General features: G+C 37.7%; 1 protein-coding gene across 4 annotated transcripts; it reads left to right on the top strand.

Moving 5' to 3' along the window:
* The first annotated feature begins 5,176 nt into the window (after positions 1 to 5,176).
* On the top strand, positions 5,177 to 22,322 carry LOC104604336 (uncharacterized). Of its 4 annotated transcripts, none has more exons than XR_016076703.1 (5): positions 5,177 to 5,323; positions 5,433 to 6,822; positions 8,369 to 8,550; positions 11,948 to 12,012; positions 22,030 to 22,322. XR_016076703.1 is itself a non-coding variant. In XM_088888955.1 (4 exons), exons 2-4 carry the CDS (start codon positions 8,406 to 8,408, stop codon positions 20,035 to 20,037), a joined length of 243 nt encoding a protein of 80 aa, XP_088745081.1. In that variant the 5' UTR covers positions 6,152 to 6,822; positions 8,369 to 8,405; the 3' UTR covers positions 20,038 to 22,023. The 4 variants fall into 4 exon arrangements, 2 of the variants coding, with proteins under 2 accessions (XP_088745081.1, XP_088745080.1); XR_016076702.1 differs by having other exon boundaries at positions 5,225 to 5,835; positions 6,174 to 6,822; XM_088888955.1 differs by lacking the exons at positions 5,177 to 5,323; positions 22,030 to 22,322 and adding an exon at positions 20,005 to 22,023 and having other exon boundaries at positions 6,152 to 6,822.
* Positions 22,323 to 23,039: the final 717 nt, after the last annotated feature.

Here is a 23,039-nt window from a genome sequence, read left to right as displayed (position 1 = left end):
GAACGACCTAACCATGGGTATCTATTGATATTTTATATTTTAAATATAACTTTTAATATGGAAAAGTGGGAAATTTCTCATATTTCATAGTCTAAAATATTTTATATCATAAATATAATTTTTAATAATTTTATTGTAATTCTTAAAATTAAATTAAATTTTTTAGTTTAAATCTTTTGAACCAACTGACTAAACCAAAAAATTGACTCAAACTGATACAACTTGAGTGGGTCGGTTTTCACAAAAGGTTAGTCGGCTTTAGTTGACCAACTCCCTAACCCGACCAAGTCAATTTGATTGGCCAAATAGCCTATGACTGAACCAAACTAACTCATGAACACTCATAATTTTAACTAAATTAATAGTCTCATCTCCAATAAATAACAATAATTTAATCTCCAATAATTATTGAAAATTTATAGCGAAAACACACAATTATTGAAAATATATTGATAATAAAAAATACAACAATTATAGAAATTACAAAAATACAATAAGTACTAAAAATATATTAACTTAGTCAATAAATAGTATAATTTCAAATAATAGTTTAATCTATAATAAACATTAACCAATAACTCAAAACAAAAATACAACAAGTACGATAAATTAAATTTAAAATTTAATCTCCAATAATTATTGAAAGTTTTCTATTAAATAACAAAGCAAAATAAATTTATACATAATTATTGAAAAATACATTTATCACAAAAACAATAAATAATTATTGAAATACAATAAATATTAATTTTATTATATATAATATATAATAAATACAGATTAAGAGTTTAAAATTATTACTAATAAATATTAATTTTTTGAAAGTTATTTTCTTGAATTATTACTTGATATAAGTGAAAATAATTATTTACAATATTATATAAAATATTAAATTATTATTAATTTCCATATTATGTTATAATTATTTTTCTACTTTTTAGATTTTTTTTACATAATTTATTTATTTTAACTATTTAAAATCTAGTTATATTAAATACTTGTTTATTTAAACATTTAGTTATTTAAATACTTAAATAATATGTAAATTATTTAAATTTTAAAATATTAATTACTTGTTGAATCCATAAAATCATAATTTATACTATTATTACATAATTTCACTATTAATTTTGTAATATATTAAATTATTATTAATTTCAATATTATGTTATAATTATTTTTCTACTTTGAAGAAATTATTTAAATTTAATACGTAATTTCGTTATTTTAACTATTTAAAATCTAGTTATGATAAATATTTAGTTATTTATATATTTAAATAATCTATAAAATGTTTTAAATTTTTTGTCATTTGAATTTTATTTATTTAAAGCTATTATATATTATTAAATTTTGAAAAACATTTAAATTGATAATCCGAAAAACAAAATTTTAATTGTTAGAACATAATTTTGTGATATATTTTGTAAAAATATAAATTTATTTTTTATGTTTTTAATAAATATTTTAAAATTATTAAATAGTTTTGTTAGAATATTTAAATAATTCTTAAATTTTTTAATCCAAACTTTCTTTAGATAGATATAGATAAAAAGTATGGGAGAGGATAAATAGGAATTAAAGATAATTTAGGAGAGAAACTCTCTACTAAATTAGAGATAATTTTGGAGATAAAAGGGAATTAGAGATAATTTAAAAGAAAAATATTAATTATAGATAATTTTGGAGAAAGTGGATGATAGTGGGGGAGGTAGTTTAGGAGAAATTTTAGGAGAAGAAAGTTATTGGGAAAGTGCATCTCATTGGTTGTTTAAAAAAAAATGACGACATGGAATAAAAAAAATAAAAATTCAAAAAAGGAAAAAATGTTTTAATATATATATGTATATATATAAAGAGAGATATTATATTTAAATCAAATCAAATAAGACAAATAAGATGTATTTTTAATAGGGATTTAGAAAAAATAAAGGATGTTTGATAAATTGACAAAATCACAAAATGAGATACATTAAGAAATTAATTGCAAAAACAATGAGCGGGACAAAAAGGTTAATTTTTTTGGACCAAATTACCTAACCTTAAATTCCTGCACAATCTATCAAGGAAGCACCGAAAGAAGTTGCGTCATCCAACCTAAAGAAGGAAGACGATAGACGAAGACAATGATTGCCAAATGGGATGTTGCTGTTCGGTTTGACTAGGTGAGTGAATTGAGAAGCACAAATGACTTACTGATCTTGGCTTCTTTTTGAATGGTCGTTGAAATAGACGGTCTGATCATTTGGCCTGAAAATTGTTTAGACAACCAGTTTCGCTTCACCCTTAATTTGTTATCGAGTAAAAACTGTTGACTTTATTAGAGAACTGCTGATTCGAACAATCGAGTTGTTCGACCCGAATAGCAATTCACGATTTAAGAAAATTGTAAAGGAAAGAGATGACAGAAACCGAGGCACAAACTCGTATCAGAAATCTAGAAGATAGAGAATAAGGAAGAAGAAGAAGATTGTAGAGGTTGGAGAGAAATCAATCTCAGATTTGAGATCTCAGTTCTCAAATCTCAAATTTGATATTTGCATATGTTGTCGCTGCCTCTTTCCTTCTTTCATTTCCTTTTTCTCCTTTTATTTTTTTCCTTTATTTCTTTCTATCTTTCTTTTTTCTTTATGAGCCAACAACCTCTATAATGCAAATTGTCCAAACTGTTCGACCTGGACGGTCGAACCACTGACCTAGAAACCAATAGTTAGAATGGTTCCACTTCTGGGTTGGTTTTTAAAACCTTGCCCCATGGGGATTGCTTAGGCGGGGTGGGGATGGGGATTAGGATTAACAGGGATCCCCACCCCACCCTGACCCCGATTATATAGTAAATATTATTTATATTAAATATATATTATTATATATACAATATTGTTTATATTATTTCTATATATCAAAACAAATTTAAAGCATTGTTTATATTTTAAATTATTTGTTTATTTTAAGTAAATTTATTTTTTCAAAAAAATATTGCTGATTAAAAAAAATTGGGGATTTGAGTCCCCATGGGGAACCCGTCCTTGTCAGGGATCGGGGATGGAGGACAACTTTTATCCCAATAGGGATTTCAGAATTGGGGCAGGGATGGGAAATATGATCCCCATCCTGAACCTGTCCCATTGCCATTCCTAGAAGTATCAGACATGGAGCTTATCAGTTATAGCTCCGCCTTTGCCTTGACTTTACTAGGGCAGTGTTTGGCATCAATGCCGTTGCTCCAAAAAATTGTGACACATTAGTGCCACCTTAGAAAAATCGGTGCTCCATAAAACGGTAATATGTTTGGAACCATTTTTCCAAAAAAGAAAGATGCTCCAAACCACACTTTGGAAATGAGAAGGCATGGTATGGGGAAACGCCGAATTCAACATTTTCTCAATTTGGAACTCATTGCTGCCAACAATGACATGATGTGGCAATGACATGGACTTCCTATAATGGGTACCAGTGTTGAAAACAGATATGGAGCACTAGTACCAAGCAGAAGGTGGTGTTGTTGCCCCAATAAATGTCCTACCTGGTAGCAATGTTTTCAAACAAAAAAAGATATTATTTTCTAAGAAAGCGGTGCTTCCAACCCACACATATACAGCACCGTTTTCTAGCATTGATGTAGGTTTGCCTGAAGCACTGAATTGGTCTTCTTGAGTTATATTTTCTGTTCCAGCTAAATGCTATAGCTCTGTGATGCTCATTTTTCAATTTTGCTTGGATCATCTCCAAGACAGGCTCCCCAATACTTCAGTCTCGATGCTTCACTTTTCCTGTCTAGAACAACTGACCCGACATTAACAGCAAAAGAAAACTCTGAATAACAAAAAGAGATTATCTCTCAGTCCATAATACAGAGCCGCTTTCTCCTCTTCTCTTCCCTTTCCACTTTATTGGAAGAAGATGAGGAAGACAACTGTGAAGACAACAAAGCATACTCGGTCTCATCTCCGAGTAGATGAATCTATTGAGTCTTGGGTTGAGGTGGGAGGGTGGCCATGTCTGACTTCATCTGACCACCCAAAGCCCTCCCACCGCCACCGGCAACCCGCTTAAAGCAGAGCTTACAATTGAACTCCGAAACAGAGCTTTTAAGCACAATCCAGTCCTGCCCTGCACTTTCTCTAATTCTCTCTAAAAAGGTGATTGACCAAAAGTTAACTTCGTCATCTCCATTGAACTCAGATAAAACCAGTCATCTCTAAATGTGATGACTAATAGAAACAACAAGTAATAGAAGATGGCATTTAATGAGTCATTTCTTTGTATGGTTATCTTTCTTTTCATGTTCAAAGACCACTCCATCCCACTCCTCCATTGTACCTCTGTTACCATCTTCACCACCACTGCAAATTCTCCATCTATCCATCAATCCCTTGCTAGTCGCCAACACAGCTCCACATCCGTTGGTATATCCAAGGTTACATTCTATGGGATGAACAACTTCGTCCTATATCATGGTTAGCATCGGCTTCTTGCCAGTGTTGATCAGATGACGATCCCTTTACAACTCCTGCCTTTCCTGGGCTCAAATTCGAGCGTGATGTAAAAAAAGGCCAATTCTGTAAAAGGAAGTTAAATTTTTATTCCACTCACTCTATTGTAATGCCAAGCTAGGAGTATTTATATATTGTTGGAAGTTTCCACTCTTTAATATTTATTCTTTAGTCTTTACTCTTTATGATCTACACTTTGATTCAACAATTGTTGAATGTTCAAGGTTTTTATTTTATATTTGGAGTTTTAAGATTAATGTTAATCTCTTTAATTTTAGCATTTTCATTTATTTTTTATTTGTTTTTTAATTCGTTTTTTTTGGGATGACCCAATTTGACCAATGGGTCAATTCTAACCTGAACATTTAAGGTCAGGGTTTAGCATTTGTCGGGCCAACTGAAACTCAACTCAACATGGGAATTAACCCCAAATGTATTAACCCAACCCAAACCTAACCTACCAACCCAATTCCCAAGTGTAGGTTAATAATTCAACCTATGTTATCATAATTAAACAACATTATATATATATATATAAATAAAATATTATTTTTTTACAAAAACATTAATTGCCTCTAAGATTATGCATTCACCATATCAAAACAAAATAAAACTTGATAAATATAAACTATTTTTATGAGGGTTTTGTTTAGAGGTTAAATGGAGATGGGACCTGTTTTATAAAACGTGCACTCTTTAATGGGCGTAGTGCTCCAGACTTCCCAGGAAGTGTACATATGAAACTGCCTTTGGATCTAACATCATCAGCAGATTCAACTCTCATAAGATCTTATCCCACTTGTGGATCTAACAAGGCTGATGCATTTCAGGTGGGTTTCTCCTGGATGTACAAAACAAACAACAAAAGGACGAAATGGGCTTATTTCTACGATTTTGTTTATGTAAATGGCATTATTGAAGCTCTCTTCGTTGCGTCAGGTTGGTGGTGCCTTTGTAGAAGAGGAGATGGAGTGTCAAAGTCGATGGAGGACGGATAACGTGCAATTAGCCTTGTTAACGATTTTGTTAAGGGACGACAACACAGTGTTGTTTATGCAACGATTTTGTTTTCTTCTTCGCACGAAACACGAAAAGGGGGCAGGGGGGCACCTTGCTTTCTTCTCAAAAGCAGTAGCAATGGTTGGTGCTGCTTTCTTCTCAAAAGCAGTAGCAATGGTTGGTGCTGCTTTCTTTTTCTCAAGCGGCAACAATGGTTGATCTTCTTCCCAGACGGCGATAATAGTTTCTTCTTCCAACGGCAGCAAGATTTCTTCGTAAGCGGCGGCGATGGTTTCTTCTCCCCACAATGAGCAAAATGGTGCCGAGACCTAATAGGCTAATGGTACTCAACTTTTAATCAGGGTTATTTTGGTCTTTTTAAATTTTATGATTTTAATAGTTAAAAAATGTTCATATTTCAATAATTTTACTTAGCGGAAATGGACTCAGGTGTCTATTTTTAAAAGTTCAAAGTTGATCTATCACTCCCCTAAAGTATAGGGTATTCAACTATAATTTACCCTATTTTTAAGAAACCCATAGAGATGTAAGAAACCCATAAAGATGTTCCCAATGTGCAATTGATGTGAGATTGGTATATGTTGTGAGGTGGATGTGAAGAATTGGGATATTCTTCTAATAAAATACGTTATAACCCTCAACCAACTTGATCTAATACAGCACATCTCACCCTGAGATTGGGATCCACCGTAAAAGTGAAACCCGCCATGTATGAGATGTGTGCTTGTGGTATTAGATCAAATTGGTAGAGGGTTGGGAGGTGTTTTGTTGGCAGGTGATTCGGACCGGATGTGGCTCGTCCACTTACACCTCTTCAATTTGAAGATGCGGGATCAAACCCGCAGAACCAGCAAACTCTGTGACATGGCTTGCCGGCGTGGGAGACTTACGTGCACCGTGCTCTGCCTCTGCAGTCTGCCCCACCCCCAAATCCAGAACCCAAAATCTATGCCCAGTTCGAGCGGCCGAGCCGGGCTAAGGATGGATCCGCCGAAGTTGCAACTTGTAACCCCAGCTAACGTGCTTTGATATGCTACCTACAAGACGCTGCAATCACACATCGGGAACATCTCCGTACTGGCATTCATGGGAGATGTTCTCGATATACGGCCGTAGTATCTTGTAGGTAGGAGTGGGTAGCATATACACTTATGCAGCAGCCTGAGAAAATCTGAGTTCATCGGACCGCGTGATCTGCCATACATCGATGTATCTTTTTACATCTCAGGGTCGAATTTTGGAGAAGCAGAAACGCCGGCCGGAGAAACGAACCAAGAAGAAAGTCCAAAATACCCAGAACTGTGACGCTGTGAGTGTTTTGAAGCTTGATTTTCAATTTTATACTTAGATGATATATACTTCTTTTGTATCCAGATTTTATAAACAGTAGTTGCGGTTTACTGGTTAAACTCTTCTTCTTCTTCTTCATGTGATACTTTTCATTTGATAATTCTATATCATCTTGCACCGTGAACATTATGCCACCATGAGTAGCACATTTTGATAACTGGGCTTTAATTTGTATTTTATTTGTTTATCATCCATTACAATGGTGGCATTATTAACAGAAGAGATCCATCTACGGAAAGCGACGTGCTTCAGGAACACCCCAAGCATGGGAAGGCTCCTGTTAAATACTAATTAACATCCCTTATCTGCATAGGGTTAAAAGGCTTTGCTTGTTTAGCGAGGACAAACTTAACTAAAAGACGAAACTTCATCTAAAACTTGGGTCACAGAACTGATATCACCCTAGCGAAATATATTCTATTTACGAAAATCTTAGGATAAAACCTATCTTTAATGGCAATGGCACGAATGTGTTATTATGTACCTTCTTAATTAATTCCTTGTTTTCCCCATGTAGAGATCATTTTCTTATTAACATGAGAATAGAAATGCTTAATTTTTCCCCTCTTTCTCTTTACTTAAAATAAAGGATCAATAAAATTTACCTGTTATACCGTTTCCCATAAAAAAAAAATCACCTGCTATCAGTAATAAGGAAAGGGTGATACAACAACGCTACTTTTTCCATGTCGGTAATACTACAAGTCCAGCTAATGTGTTTTTAGGCTGGGTGAGTTGAGAACCACCTTTTTTTTTTTCGAGTTATTTGGAGATTTGGATATTTACAGGTCACTCTTTGAGGGCCAACTTAATATTCGCTGCCCCAACTCCTTTACTATGACAAATTGAGGAAACTGAATGGAGAGTTCTTTTCAACTCCAAATATTTATACTTAAATTTTACTAATACAAATCAGAAGTCACGTCCTGACGAGGAGGACAAGAGCCTTATTCCACTCCCTTGATACAAGGTAATTGTAGGTAGTATTTTTAAGGCACTTTTTTTTTTGATAGATAAAGAAAGATTTTATTCTAGATAAACAGCCGGTAATGTTACAAAGAAGCAGGAGGAGCTGAGAGGTGCATACTCCCCCCAAAACAACAAAAAGCTGCTTATAACTGAGCCCAGAATAAATGGTCCCCATTAACCCCCTGCTTAGCTAAAATGTCTGCCAATTCATTGACTGACCTCCTCTCCTGTCTCCCATTGAATTCTTAATGTCACGTTACTAGTGTACCATTTGATTGAACCTTTTTAAGTTCTCCCTTATAAGTCCAAATTGCCACCTCCGGTTCCTATAGCTATCCTATTACCACCTTGAATTTTCTTTCAACAATCAGTTTATCAAAGTTCAAATGTCATTCCAAGAATACTCACTTTACTAGTTTCAGTGAATGGTCTACTTTACATAAGCCATAAGGTTTTTCTTTTTTCTTTTTTGCTGTCTACTTTGTGGAGTTAATATATTGTTTGGCTGGTTGATCCTTTTCGCTTTCCCCTTCAAGGTTTGGATATTATCTCATTTGGTTAAAAGAAGCAGAGATGCCACTGGGGTTGATATTAGGGTTAGGAAGGGCAATGCGAAGAAAACAAACATCATCCCTTGATATTCTCTCTTCAAAACGGGGTCCACGTGATTACTACAAGGGGAAAAATTGCAAGTCAACTGGTTTCCATACTCGCAAAGGTTTGATTACTTTCCCTACTAATATAATCCTTAAATAATTTATCATTATTTTTGTTTGAGATATTTGACAAATTTGTCTAGAATACATACAGCAGTAAACTTTTGAGTTTCCTTGATATTATTTTTTTAATAAGTGAGCCATTTCTCAACTATGGAAAGATATTTGGCTTATACTTTCATCTACGTATCATAATAAGTCATTTCTCAAGCAGACAATGCTAGATCCTGAACCTGAAGTAAGCTTTATTGAGGGCTTGGCCAATTTGCTGGCAGACAGCTAGGGGTGCCAATTGGACTGGATTTGCTCCAATCCGATCCAGTCCAATGTAAGTCCATTATAAATGGGCCAGGTCTAATCCAATCCAATGAATATTTTGGACCATTTTGGACTGGTCCAATTCAATGTCTGGACCGTCCAATCTGTTCAAATTGGTTTTGATTTAGATTGGTTTCAACCTAAGCCCGGTCCATTAACACCTATATTCTTATATTACATCAATGGATCAGATATTGGCTTAATCCAATCCAATCCAATATAAATTTGTTACAGATGGGCCCGGTCCAGTCCAATCTAATAAATATTTTGGACCGGATTGGTCCAATCCAATATGTCTTGTTGGTTCGTCCAATCTGTCCAAATTGATTTTGGACTGTATGGGGTCCAGTCCAAAACCGGTCAATTGACACCCTTACAGACAGCCCAGCTAGGGGATGGAAAGGACAAGAATAAACTTTTTTTGGAGCTTGCTCCTTCCGGTTTAGTTATTTAGGTATTTTGGATTTTTTGTTGTATTGCCCGAGCTTGGTCTATTATGTTTGGCGTCAATTTGTGACAATCTTGTTCTGATGGTCTTGTCTTCTCCTTGTTTCTTTTGCTTTTGGTTCTGATATAAGTGGAGTTTTTGCTGTTGTTCATCAAAAAAGAAGGCACTGAAATTCATAAAAAAAAGAAGGCACTGAAGTAGCTTCTTTGTAGCGCTGTTTATATCACTCTTGGAAGCACATGGAATGAATGTTATCCTTTATTAGGAAGAATAAAGCAAAAAAGAAAAAAAAGTAAGAAAACAACTGAATTGTGATGTAATGTGATTTATAACTCCTAGAGAATAGCAATAGCATTCGACCTACATATTACATCTGGACCTATACTTATGCAATAACTATTTCTTTTCAATATATAAACTTCTTGACATGCATTCTGATTAACCACTAAATTGCTTCGCTAGTACTGCAAGAAATCACAAAAGTACTGAAGCCATAACTAGAAAATTTAGATGAATATCACAGAAGTTGAGACTCATGGGTATGTATTACTTACCATCACACCAGTTCAAAACAGAAGTAGTGGCTCTGAGCCATGTTAAGTCTGTGAAGGAGAGGAAAATTATTTAAATGAAGGCTGAAATATTGCAATTAGATGTGGTCTTAACTATCAGACCATACTCTGTGCAGGAACTAGTTTCACGTAATAGAGGTCTGAAATTGGACAACATCATTTGCAAGAGTGGCATTACTGGTCTTGTCAATGGCACTGGTGTCCAGGAATATTTTCTGGCCTGGGTCAAATATCCTGTTGTCAAATGTAATGTGCATGCTGACCTTCTAAAGGAATGATGTGGGCGCCGGCAGCAGCAGCAGTAATTTAGTGTTCTCAGCAGCAACAATTTAGTGTTCTCATCCTATCTTATCTATTCAGTATTCTTACCTTATTTGCTTTCAGTAGCAGGGATTAGTAGGAGTCTTATCTATTCAGTTATCTTATCAGTTCAGTAGGATAGATTAAGGGAGTCTTATCTTATCTAATTACAGTTCTTATCTTATCTTATCAGTTCAGTAGGATAGATTAAGGAAGTCTTATCTTATTTTATCAGTTTAATAGGATAGAGTAGTAGATTAGCAAGGAGTCTTCCTAAAAGTAGGATTCTATCTCTTGTAATCTCCTATTTAAGGAGCTGATATTATTCAATAAACATATCGAAAATTTCAGTCAAGAAAGAGAGCAAGGAGAGTTAGGTGATCTCTTGGACAAATCACCATTAGGGCGCCAAGATAGGTTCATCAAGAGCAGGGAGGAACAAGGGAAAACAGGAGGTTTTCCCTGTGGACCGACCCATGACGAGATCCTATTCCCGGGCCCATAACAAGGAAGCATGGCAAGCAGAAGCTAGGTTGCTTTGGACCAAAATATCCCTGTTAGACAATTTCAATCCAATGGGAAAGGCGTTCAGCTAATGGGATGGCTGATTTTTTTGCAAAATGGGGGGGGGTTGTAATCTTGTTTCCAGCTGGGGCTGCATCTCACACCTCTCCTGGATGTATTCTGTAACCTTGTGATATTTCTTACTGGTCTAATAAAATCTTTATCATTCATCAAAAAATAAAAGAATCCCTGATAGAAGCTTCGTTGGAGACTCAAAGAGCAGAAAATGTTCAGCTGTTCCAGTAGCAGAAATTCCCAAGATACATGACAGGGAACTTTCATATAATACTCGTTGGACTGAAAAAAGTCCATCCAGAAGCAGTTTGAGAAATTAGAGAGGGCATTTCCTGACAAGATTAGAGGGGTTTGTGGGATTCAGTGTTCTTCTGGTCTATATGATCATAACCGGACTTGATTTTGTGCTGATCCAAAGTACGCACTAACCAGGTTATCTCAGTCAATTACATGCATATGATGCAAAATGTTCCCAATAGTTGCCTCAACCGGTGGACAAGTTGACACTGTCAAAAAAGGTTTCACAGGATATCAGATGGGAGAATTGAATATTTTATTAAATGTTATCAATCATGCAGCCATGACTGTGGTGGCAACTGGCACTACTGTGGGAAAGTCTTACCACCCATGGAATTTGGGTTGCTTTCTGCTTGGAAATCTGTAGCTATAGCAGGAACAGATACATTCTTTGGAGCCTCTCTACTAGTTATTTACCAAGCAATTTCAAAGGAATGCTCGTGTGTTTGAAATCAAAACCTTGCCCATTGAGGTGGTAATGCGAAGGGCTGAATGGTACTTTTCTTGGTCATGGAAACTTTCCCATCATTTCCAGGCACACCTGCCCATATGCCCATATGCATTTCAATTGGGTTATTACTTATAATTTTTGTTTTTTTAGTGAATGCACAATTACATAGGGGGTTGGTTCCTTAGTTGCCAAATGACATGCTATGGTAACTACTTTACCACTAATTATTTCGTATTTTCATTATATTGATATTGTATATACTAAAGACAAAGTAATGAGTAATTCGGTTTAGTCAAACTTAGCAATTATTAAATGGCCACTAAGTCTTGGCTTGTGATACTGGATGTTTGTTGAGTTAGCTCTTGACTTTCTAGCAATTGTTGCAAGTAAATATCATTTTGTTGTTTATAATGTGTTATAGCATTTTGGTGCAGGTGGATATGTTGTGATGAATGAGAAATTGCCAAACTATGTGGTCCCTGATTTGACCAACTTCAAGGTACTCATGCTCCTTCTCACAGCAAATAATTTAATTTATTATTAAAATTCTGGCATACACAAGTAGAGTAGCATAGAATCTGAGCAGAGGTTCATACATCAAAACGCCATGCATATCTATTTTTCTACGTATTGTGAGGTTTTCAACATTGATATTGTTACCTTTTATTGCTTGCCTGGGTATGGGTTTATGGTACCAGATTTTCACATTCTGTTTATAAATATATGTTTGATCTTTTACCTTGAACTATACAATGTTATTGATCCTCATTGAACCTAAACCAAATAAAAATAAACTATGACAGATGCAGTCTGGGAACCTAGTGTAGGTTTTCAAGACTGCTATTCAGTCTTGATCACTAAGAGATTTTAGGTTCGACGAGAAGAGAAAGTGAAAAAGATGTAGAAGAAAGAGTGATGGAAGAGCAATAGAACACAGATTTTGAGGAGAAGAACAAAATGTCAATATTCTGCCGCCGCCACTTTAAGTTAATATATATAGGTTATGTTAGTTACATGAAAGGACATATCTGCCCTTGGTGTTTACATCATAACTGCTAACAAATAACAACCAATATAAAACTGAAACCAGAAATAACAGAACAATAAAATAACCACAGCTGTGACTAGATACATTCTACCCTATGGACAGAGTGGTACCACAGATGTGGGGCCCACATCAATGTTCTCTACACTCCCCCTCAAGTTGGGAGTTTATGTTCATCATTCCCAACTTGGATAGATCCGCCTCTAGCTTCTTTCTTGATACGACTTTAGTAAGAATGTCGGCTAGTTGCATATTGGATGTGATGTAAGGGAGGCATACTTCTTGAGATGAGACCCTCTCTCGCACAAAATGGCGGTCAACTTCAATGTGTTTGGTTCTGTCATGCTGTACTGGATTATGTGCTATATTAATGGCGGCTTGATTATCACAGTACAACATCAAGGGCTTCTCATACTCAGTACCCAACTCCTCAAGTAGAGATCTTAGCCATAGGATTTCAGCCACTCCATTGGCCATGGACCTGTATTCTGCTTCAGCACTTGACTGGGAGACCACACTTTGTTTTTTACTTCTCCAGGAGACAAGGTTTCCTCCCACAAGGGCACAATATCCCGAGGTAGACCTTCTGTCATCAACACTCCCAACCCAATCTGCATCAGTATAAACCTCGACCTTCATGTGATTGTTGTTCTTGAAAAGTATACCCCTACCTGGGCATCTCTTCAAGTAGGCTAAGATTTTTTCTACCGCAAGAAGATGTGTGGTTCTAGGAGAATGCATGTACTGGCTGACAACACTAACAGCATAAGTAATATCTGGCTGAGTGAGACAGAGATATAGGAGCTTTCCTACCAGTTGCTGGAACATAACTTTGTCTTCAAGAAGCTCCCCACTCTCGACACTAATCCTGTGATTCTGTTCAATTGGTGTATCTGCAAGCTTGACACCTAACTTTCCAGTTTCTGCCAACAGGTCTAGGACATATTTCCTCTGAGATATAAAGATCCCCTGTTTGGATCTAGCAACCTCAATACCCAAAAAATACCGGAGTACACCAAGGTCCTTCACCTCAAATTCTTGGTGAAGAAGCTATTTAAGAGACTCAATCTCATGGCTATCATTCCCTATGACCACAATATCATCAACATATACTGCCAACAGTGTCAAAGAGGACTCCACCCTCTTGATGAATAGGGTATGATCTGACTGGGCCTGTACATATCCAAACTTCACAAGTGCTAGTCTGAATCTATCAAACCAAGCCCTAGGTGACTGTTTCAAACCATACAAAGCCTTGTTGAGCCGGCAGACCTTCTTACCTACTTCTGCATCATAGAAGCCAGGAGGCAAACGCATGTAAACTTCTTCCTGCAGATCTCCATTCAGAAAAGGCATTTTTCACGTCCATTTGGTATAAAGGCCAAGTGTGACTTGCTGCAAGGGACAAAAGAACTCTAATAGTAGTCATCTTGGCTACCGGTGCAAATGTCTCCAAGTAATCTATGCCATAAGTCTGTGTAAACCCTCTTGCAACTAACCGAGCTTTATACCTCTCAATAGATCCATCTGCATTATGCTTCACCGTAAATACCCATCTGCACCCAACTGGTTTCTTTCCTTTTGGCAAATCAACTACCTCCCAGGTGTTGTTCTTCAACAAAGCATCCATCTAAACTTGCATTGCATCTTTCCATTCAGGGACGGATAGGGCTTCTTGCACTGTTCTTGGAATAGGGACATTGGAAATGGAGCTAAGGTAGGACCTGTAGGTAGGAGATAGGCGATCATAGGATAAAAAATGGGAAATACAGTGGGTTGTGGATGTGGTACAATGTCGTTTCCCTTTACGGACTGCAATTGGAAGGTCAAGATCATCTGTAGGGGAAGTCTCTGTGGGCTCTGGGACTGAAGTATCTGGACCTGGAGCTGCAGATGAGATTGGAGCTGGTCTGGACTGCTGATGATCAAGATCAACCTGCCTGCACCGCCTGTGATAAACCCTCAACTCCTGATCCCTCTGACCACCCTCACCATTGCAGCTTTCTCTCAACTCCTGATCCCTCTGACTACCCTCACCATTGCAGTTCTCATCACCCAATGGAATAGGTAAAGGAACTGCCCCACTCTCACTGCTCTCCCCCTGAAGACAAGAACTCAAACCCCCACTCTCACTACTCTCCCCCTGAGGGGCAACCCGAGGATAATAGGGTGTCCCTTCAAAGAAAGTGACATCCATGGAGACAAACTTCCTCCCGGAGACAGGATCATAACAACAATAACCCTTTTGAGTTTGTGCATAACCAAGGAAGATGCATTTGGAGGCTTTGGGATCGAACTTGGAGGGATGGGGTCTGAGAAGCTGAACAAAGCAAGTGCAACCGAATGTCTTAAGGGGAATAGAAAACAAGTCCTCACGTGGGTGTAGAAGCGAAAAAGGAGATCGCATATCAAGGACCCTGGAAGGGACCCGATTAATAAGGTATACCGCCGTGAGGATAGCGTCCCTCCAAAAGCGAATAGGGACATTGGAAGTAAACATGAGGCTTCTAGCCACTTCCAAAATGTGCCTATTCTTCCTCTCGACAACTTTATTCTGCTGAGGTGTATGAGGGCAAGAGCTCTGGTGGATAACCCCATGATGAAGAAGATAAGATGTCAATGATTTAGCAAAGTATTCCTTTGCGTTATCAGATCGGAGAACTTTGATCTTGGCATCAAACTGGGTTAGGATCATTTGGTGAAAATTTTGGGTCAGGGAAGGTACCTCATCTCGTGAACGCATGAGATAAACCCAAGAAAAGCGGGTATGGTCATCAACAAATAACAAAAAATATCTGTACCCACCCATGGAAGGGATATGATAAGGCCCCCAAATGTCAGTATGCACAATATCAAAAGAATTATCACTCCTTTTATTACTCAATAAATAAGGCTTTCTACAATGCTTAGCAAACTCACAACTTTCACACTGTAGCTGAGACAACTCAATAGACTCAAATAAAGTAGGAAACGGACTCTGTAAAGATCGAAAAGACAAATGACCTAATTGGTTATGCCAAAGCATAACCGGACTCACACTCTTAGAAACAAAAGACAACTTATCTACTGACTCTCCCTGACGAAACTGCTCCCCGAGCAGATAGATCCCATTCGTCTCATGGCCAGTCCCAATCACCTTCTGCATCTCCAAGTCCTGAAAAACACATCGGTCAGGGAAGAAGGTTACTGAGCAGTTCATATGCTTGGTAATACTACTGACTGAAAGAAGGTTAGTATCAAGCTTAGGCACATGCAAAACAGATGATAGGGAGATAGTATCTGAAAGCTTGATGCCACCCTTCCCAGAAATAGGAACCAGGGAGCCATCAACAATAGATACCTTATCCCTACCAGAAGACAAATGGTAAGTAGTAAACAGTGAAGGCAAGCTAGTCATGTGATCAGATGCACCTGAGTCTATTACCCAACAAGGTTCAGTAGTACCTGGAGCTGAGGCATGATAGGTTGAAGCTCGAGTACCTGAATGGGCGAAGGTAGATGTGACAGGGGCTGATGGAGGCTGCGGTGGCTGAGCTGAATTTCCAACCTCCTTTTCTAGCTGTATTAGGTTAGCCCGAACTGCAGCTAAGGTCTCCAAAGATGTTCCTTTTGTGCCAAATGAGGATGCTGAATCAGTGTTCATGGCTACATGAGCAGTGCCCTTCTTGTTTCTTAACTTCGCAGGAACCAAGTGGGGATGCAGTTTCCAACATGTCTCTTTTGTATGTTTGGGTTTCTTACAATGTTCACATACTACATCCTTCTTGTCTTCCTTCCTCCTGTCATTCTCTGAGTCACCCCCTGATTTGGGTGTAGTCGCTACAAAGGCTGATATGGGTTGCATCATAACCTTCCTTCTGGTTTCTTCACTATGTACAAATGAGTAAGCCTGAGAGAGAGTCACATTGTCTCTAGTCAAAATCTGCTGCCTCACAATATCATATTCTGAGTTCAGTCCCGCCAGGAACTCAAACACTCTGTTTGTCTCGATGTGCTTTCTATGGGACTGAGCATCTTTGGGACTCTCCCACTCAAGAGTCTCTAAGTGATAAATCTCATGCTACAGGGACTTCAAGGTAGAGAAGTAGACTGATACCGGTTTCTCTCATTGTTTAAGGGTGTTCACTTCACATTTCAATTCATATGCTCTAGCAACATTAAGGGGTTGGGAGTAACTTTCTTTCATAACATCCCATATCTCCTTAGCTGTTTTTGCCCACAAATAATTCCGGCTAATATGAGACTGCATAGAATTACACAGCCATGTCATAACCAAGTAGTTTTCTTGCATCCACTTGGTATATGTCGGGTCTCCCTTGGAAGGTTCTTTCATATCTCCCAGGAGGTACCCTAATTTACCTTTTCCACCAATAGCCATCATGGCTGATTGGGCCCATTCCAAATAGTTTGATCCATCAAACTTTACGGTCGTAATCTGACCACCCATCTCAGAAATACCACCATAACTGATGTTCCCAAGACTGCCTTCTGCCTGAATTTTAGACTTTATTTCTGTCAAGTCTCAAAACAGTACTTGAATCACCAATCACAATCAAAACAGTATAGGCCTGATCTGTATTCTCAGTGTATGTGCACAAAACCGAAGTAATTCTGATCTGAAACCAACTAGCCAACACAACAGTAGCTGTCCGTAGATCTCTAACCCCCTTAGAACTCTGAGAACAGCTTTAAAACAAAACTGATATGCTAGGGAAAGTTAGGGTTTTAATTAGTCCTGAAAGGAAGCAATTCAGTCGCACAGTCCAAACTATATAGATGAGCTTTCAGTAGGGTTTTAATCAGTCAAGGAAAAAATAATTCGCTGCCTTCTAGGGTTACCTGAACCCTAGTCTTCTCTGATCCTTCCTGACCACCAACACTCTGCAACCCTAGCAAGTTTTCAACAGCTGCTAGTACCTCTGGCGATCTCCAAGAATCAGTCTGCGAACTCCTCCTTTTCAGCTTTCAGTCCTAGGAGATTCTCATGTGGTCGGCTGGTATTAGACTCACATGAAAAACCCTAACTTGGCTCTGATACCATGTAGGTTTTCAAGACTGCTATTCAGTCTTGATCACTAAGAGATTTTAGGTTCGATGAGAAGAGAAAGTGAAGATGTAGAAGAAAGAGTGATGGAAGAGCAATAGAACACAGATTTTGAGGAGAAGAACAGAATGTCAATATTCTGCCACCGCCACTTTAAGTTAATATATATAGGTTATGCTAGTTACATGAAAGGACATATCTGCCCTTGGTGTTTACATCATAACTGCTAACAAATAACAACCAATATAAAACTGAAACCAGAAATAACAGAACAACAAAATAACCACAGCTGTGACTAGATACATTCTACCCTATGGACAGAGTGGTACCACAGCTGTGGGGCCCACATCAATGTTCTCTACACCTAGGAAGGTCCAGGTATTGGTGGTGTCTTCAGGGACTGTGATGGTGTGGTTATGGCATTATACTATAGGACTTTAGGCCAAGGAGACTTGGTAAATGTCTTATCAGATGTCCCTGAAGATAAAAGACTCAATAAATGTTGAGTTATTACTTATTAGCACTACATCAGGAACTGAAGTTGAGGAAATCATTAAACCATGGAAACCTCATACTGGAAGGAGATAAGCTGGTTTGGACATAATAACCCTGGAATGTGGCAGTACAGATACATAGTGAGAGAAGTAAGTGTAAGGCAGCTAGCTAGAGAATTCAGAATTCAGTTTCTTTGTATACAAAGATCGACAGTTTAGTTTCTCTGTAGACAAAGATCAGCTAATAGCATGGTGGATTCCTTAGCTAAGCATGGGGCAAGCAGAAACCCGAGCAAGACAAATATTATGCATGTTACCAGGTTAAAGGAAGGTTTGGTTGGAGCAGATCCTACCAACAAAAAAAATAGTATAAAAGAAAAGTTTTTTTCCAGGTTAAAGGAAGGTTTGGTTGGAGCAGGTCCTACCAACAAATACAAAAAATAGTATACAAGAAAATGTGTGAAATTTAAGGATTTGAATCAAGCAGTCTCTAATGGGGTTGATTTTGAGCTTCAGGTTCCCTGGAGATGTGAGGACCAGTCGTTGGATTGTTCTGTAGGGGAGCGGGAGATTTCTGTAGCTGCAGAGGAGAAAGGTAAGAAGGGTGGAAATGGAGATGATAAGAAGGCTGATGAGGTTTCATTGGTAGGAAAGGGGGAGAGAAATGAAAATGTGGAGCTCAAAAAAATTTGTTGATAGGGAGGTGGAGGTTGGAAAGAAGTTACGATTATGGTTCCTGTGCGCACGCGCGTGGGGGGGGGGAGGCAATTGTTAGGAGAGATTTTGAAAAAATTTGAAAGGAGAAAGAAGGAAAAAAAAGCCTAGAAGGGGAGGGAGAGGATCGTGGGACAAGGTTGCTGAAGGGCAAGAGGAAATGTTAGATGGAGAGGAGTAGCGGCGGTGGTGTTGAAAGAGGTTAAGAAGGTGGGGGGGGGGGACCAATACTGGAAATTTGGAGTATGATATATTTTGCCTTTTAGTTAGAGTTGATAGTTTGTTGGAAAGCTTTTGTTAAGTTGGATGTGAAAGAAATTTTCTTTTTTCTCTTTTTTTTTGTCTTGTTGGATGTCGAGAGTGTTTTGTTCAAGGTGTTACCTTAGCACGTTAGAAGGGTTTGTAATGAATTTCTTTTTTCTCCTTAATGAATTATCTCTTTTACCATCAAAAAAGGGGGCAAACAGAAACAGACTGTACTGGGGGCGATTACAAGGGAATTTAATCCTTAATTTTGTATATAACATGATATGGACTATTAAGGGTGCCTGACACAAATCTTTTTACTCCATTCTTTTATTAATTATAAATAAAATGTGAACATTTACAAAAAATATTTTACCTTGAACTGCCTGTGTCACAAAAGGAATAAGTAGTTGCATGAATAATTTGAACTACCATGCTTTCTGAATGCCATTCTTTTCATTTCTGGGGAGTAGTTGAAAGTATCAGAATTAGATGATAATGATTTTTGAATTGAATCTCTCTAAAATAAATCCCTATGTTTTGCATTTGCTGTATATGAACCTGTATGCCATTATACATCTTCATAAAATTAGATTGTCTAGATTCTAAAGAAGAATTGATAAAAGTGATTGCATGAGAAAACCAGATTGCATTCTAATAGTTAATTTAAAAATGTAGAGAAGGGATTAGATTATTATGTTTGGCTTATGGCTGTTCAAGAAGATTATAAAGATTATATACTAGAAAAGGACAGCACTAACAGTGTGGGTGGGGGAGACACCTCTTAAAGATCAATTTCCTTCTCTTTTCTCCCTTTCTAGGTACAAAAACTTAATTGCCTCTTTTTTAGTGTATTCTGTTGGCCCAGGACTTCAGATTAATTGGGATTTGGGTTTCAGATGAGGCCTTAGAGATTCTGAGATGGATTTGGTGTGGTCCTTGATTCAGGTTCTCCAAAAGGTTTTTTCTAGATTCGATTAAGGTGGATTCCCGAATTTGGACCCTCTCTTCTTCTGTCTCTTTCAGTTGTGCCTCCTTTTTCAGTGCCCTGGCCTACTCTTCTGTTGCTCTTGCCTCACCCTTTCCTTCTAAAGAAGTGTGGGGAAGACCGGTCCCACCTAGGGTTGGAGCACTCTGTTGGGAAATAGCTTTGGAAAGAATTAATACCTGCGATCTTCTTCAAAAAAAGAAGCCTTTTTGGTGCTTGTCCCCGCACTGGTGTACCCTTTGTAAAGCTGATGGTGAGTCTTGTTCTCATTTACTTATATCCTGCCCTTTTATTTCTTTTATTTGGGAGTGGTTTCTCTCTTTATTTGGTTGCAGGTGGACTCCTCCATCAAGCATTCGTAGCCTCTTCACCTATACAGTTGGTTGCCGGATCAAAAAGAGGGGAAAAATCTTGTGGAGATGTACTAAGGCAGTAGTTTGTTGGACGATTTGGGAGGAAAGGAACCAAAGGATATTTGCTGAAAAAGAAAGAAGTAGGGACACAATTATAGAAGTAATTTCGTTGAGGGTAGCACAATTGGTAAAAACAATGAATCTCTTTGAGGATGTTTCAATAGAGACCATCATGAATAATTGGCAGGAGATAGCAGTCTCAGCTCCCAGTAGAATGTCCTTCCGACGTGGATCCCTCTGATGGAAGGCTTTATCAAACTCAACTTTGATGGGAGCAGTGAAGGAAACCCAGGGCCATCAGGGGTTGGTGGTGTGTTCAGAACAGAGGTAGGTTCAGTTATAGCTCTTTTTTCTGGACTAATTGGAGTTGGAGACTCTTTGAGAGCAGAGATTCAGGCCTTCCTGGAGGGGGGTAAAAAGGGCTAAGGAGTTGAATATAAATAAGTTGATTATTGAAGGTGATTCGCAAGTGGTAATTGATTGGATAGAGAAGGCAAATGACAGGTTATGGGCTTACATTAATGAAAAAAGGCATTTCAAGTGGCTAACCCAAGGAATGGAGGGGTAAAAAGGGCTAAGGAGTTGAATATAAATAAGTTGATTATTGAAGGTGATTCGCAAGTGGTAATTGGTTGGATAGAGAAGGCAAATGACAGGTTATGGGCTTACATTAATGAAAAAAGGCATTTCAAGTGGCTAACCCAAGGAATGGATGTGCGTGTCCGGTGCGTTAAAAGATGTGCTAATTCATTTGCAGATGCTTTGGCCAAACAAGGGGTGGGAAGAAGCCATTTGTTTTGGGCTACTATGTAATCTTATTGTTGGGGGGGAGGGTGTTAAGAGGGTTTACCTCCCCCCACCTTTGTATTTTAATCTTCTTATAATTTAATGAAAGTTTCCTGTTATTGATAAAAAAAAAGGACAGCACTAACAGTTTATGATAAAGATTATGAGCCATACTGAGAAACTTTGAGCTTTTGGCTGTATACTATCTTGAGTGTAAAATGAGAAAATTGCAAGTTATTGGGGTTTAGACTTGTGTAATCTTTGGGATTTGAAATGATTCAGGTAGAGGAAGTCTGAGGTTATTATTAATTGGATAAGAAATCTTTCTGCTGGTCTTTGGAGGTTGAGGCATTCTAGGGAGGCAAGAAATCTGGTAGTCTGTGTAGCTTTGGGAGACCTGAATTGTATTGGGGGATTTCACTCTTAGGGTAGCAAATGCTTTTTCCCATTTGTTGCTTTGCTTTTATTTTTTGGTGGATTGGTTTTGCCTCTCTGAGGTCTGAGATTGGGTCATGTTTCTAATGGATCTTGAGCCTTGTAATTACTTCTCTCTTTTTGATCTGCTTGTTTTTACAAATCTCTTTGTTGCTGAAAAAGATGAATAGAAAAAGAAAATATTGGAAGTTTAACTTAGTTTTAGCTTTACTTAGATCATAGTTTTCACTTATTTTAAAGTTAAAGTTAAATTTCTACTTATTTGGATATTTGGAGCTGATAATGGCTTCCTAAATTATGTTATTGCATCTATAATTGCATGTGCTAGCTTATCCGTTCTATGTTATGCAGCTGAAGCCATATGTATCTCAGTGTCCCAGAGAAGTTAAAACTACTGAGGCCGCTGATACAGCTAAATAAGAAGGGAGGAAAGACCCACTCTTTTATTTCAGTGACTGCTCCAGTATTTTCAAATTCTATTTAGAAATTACAAGGAGAACCTAAATGTAATTTGGAAAACAAAACCCAAAGAAACTAGTGAATCATGTACTTGCCCCATTTATATTCTTTTGTATTTGTATTTGTATTAGCTGCAACTCATTTTTGAATCACGTAGTTCTACAAACTTTTCTTTTGGCTGCAAACTTGAATCACACCCTTTTTCTCAAAAAACTAAACTGGAGCCAATTTGGCATTTTCAGGAGCAAGGCAGCTCGATCCAAGGGTCGTCTGGACCATTTTTTAACTTTATTTTCTTACTCTTTTTTATTTTTCTGTGGGCTGTGTAGTTGAGGAATGTGTTGCATAATCAAGTAATATCATAATACCGATGTCCCTTGAACCAATTAAAATACCAATGTCCAAGACTCCATGTGCAATGTTCCACTACAAACTAGTGGGGGTGGCGATCCTCGGTTCAATGTTTTGCTGCATTTGTTAAAGACTTAGAGGGTGGGAAATTACTTGTGGCAAGATCAATCTGTTCTGGATGTTGGCATACTTTTTCATTTGTCCTGTAACCAGTGAAAATCCAGGGTTTCAGTTTTTCTTCTGGGGGTTTCTCACCAAATCCTAGACTCTCTTAGCTTGTGTAAGGTTACACAAAGCAACTGGAATCCATGGCAGACTCCTACCCAAAATGTAGAAGGGCGTTCCTTGCGCTAAATGCCCTCTTACAAAGAGAGTCTGGTGCAGGACCTTATTGTGGACAAAGGATTATGATCTATACAATCAACACCTTCAGATACGTTGCAATGGCCGGTGAAAATGCTAAGGCTAAGAGGAATGTGGTCCCACCCTTGTACCCACAAGCTGAAGTTAATTTTATGTCCTAATACAGCATTTACAATGCTGCTCTCGTT

This window comes from Nelumbo nucifera, chromosome 5, assembly GCF_055504915.1.
Source record: "Nelumbo nucifera cultivar China Antique chromosome 5, China Antique-T2T, whole genome shotgun sequence".
Taxonomy (NCBI): Eukaryota; Viridiplantae; Streptophyta; class Magnoliopsida; order Proteales; family Nelumbonaceae; genus Nelumbo; species Nelumbo nucifera.
This window is presented reverse-complemented; position numbering and strand designations above follow the sequence as displayed.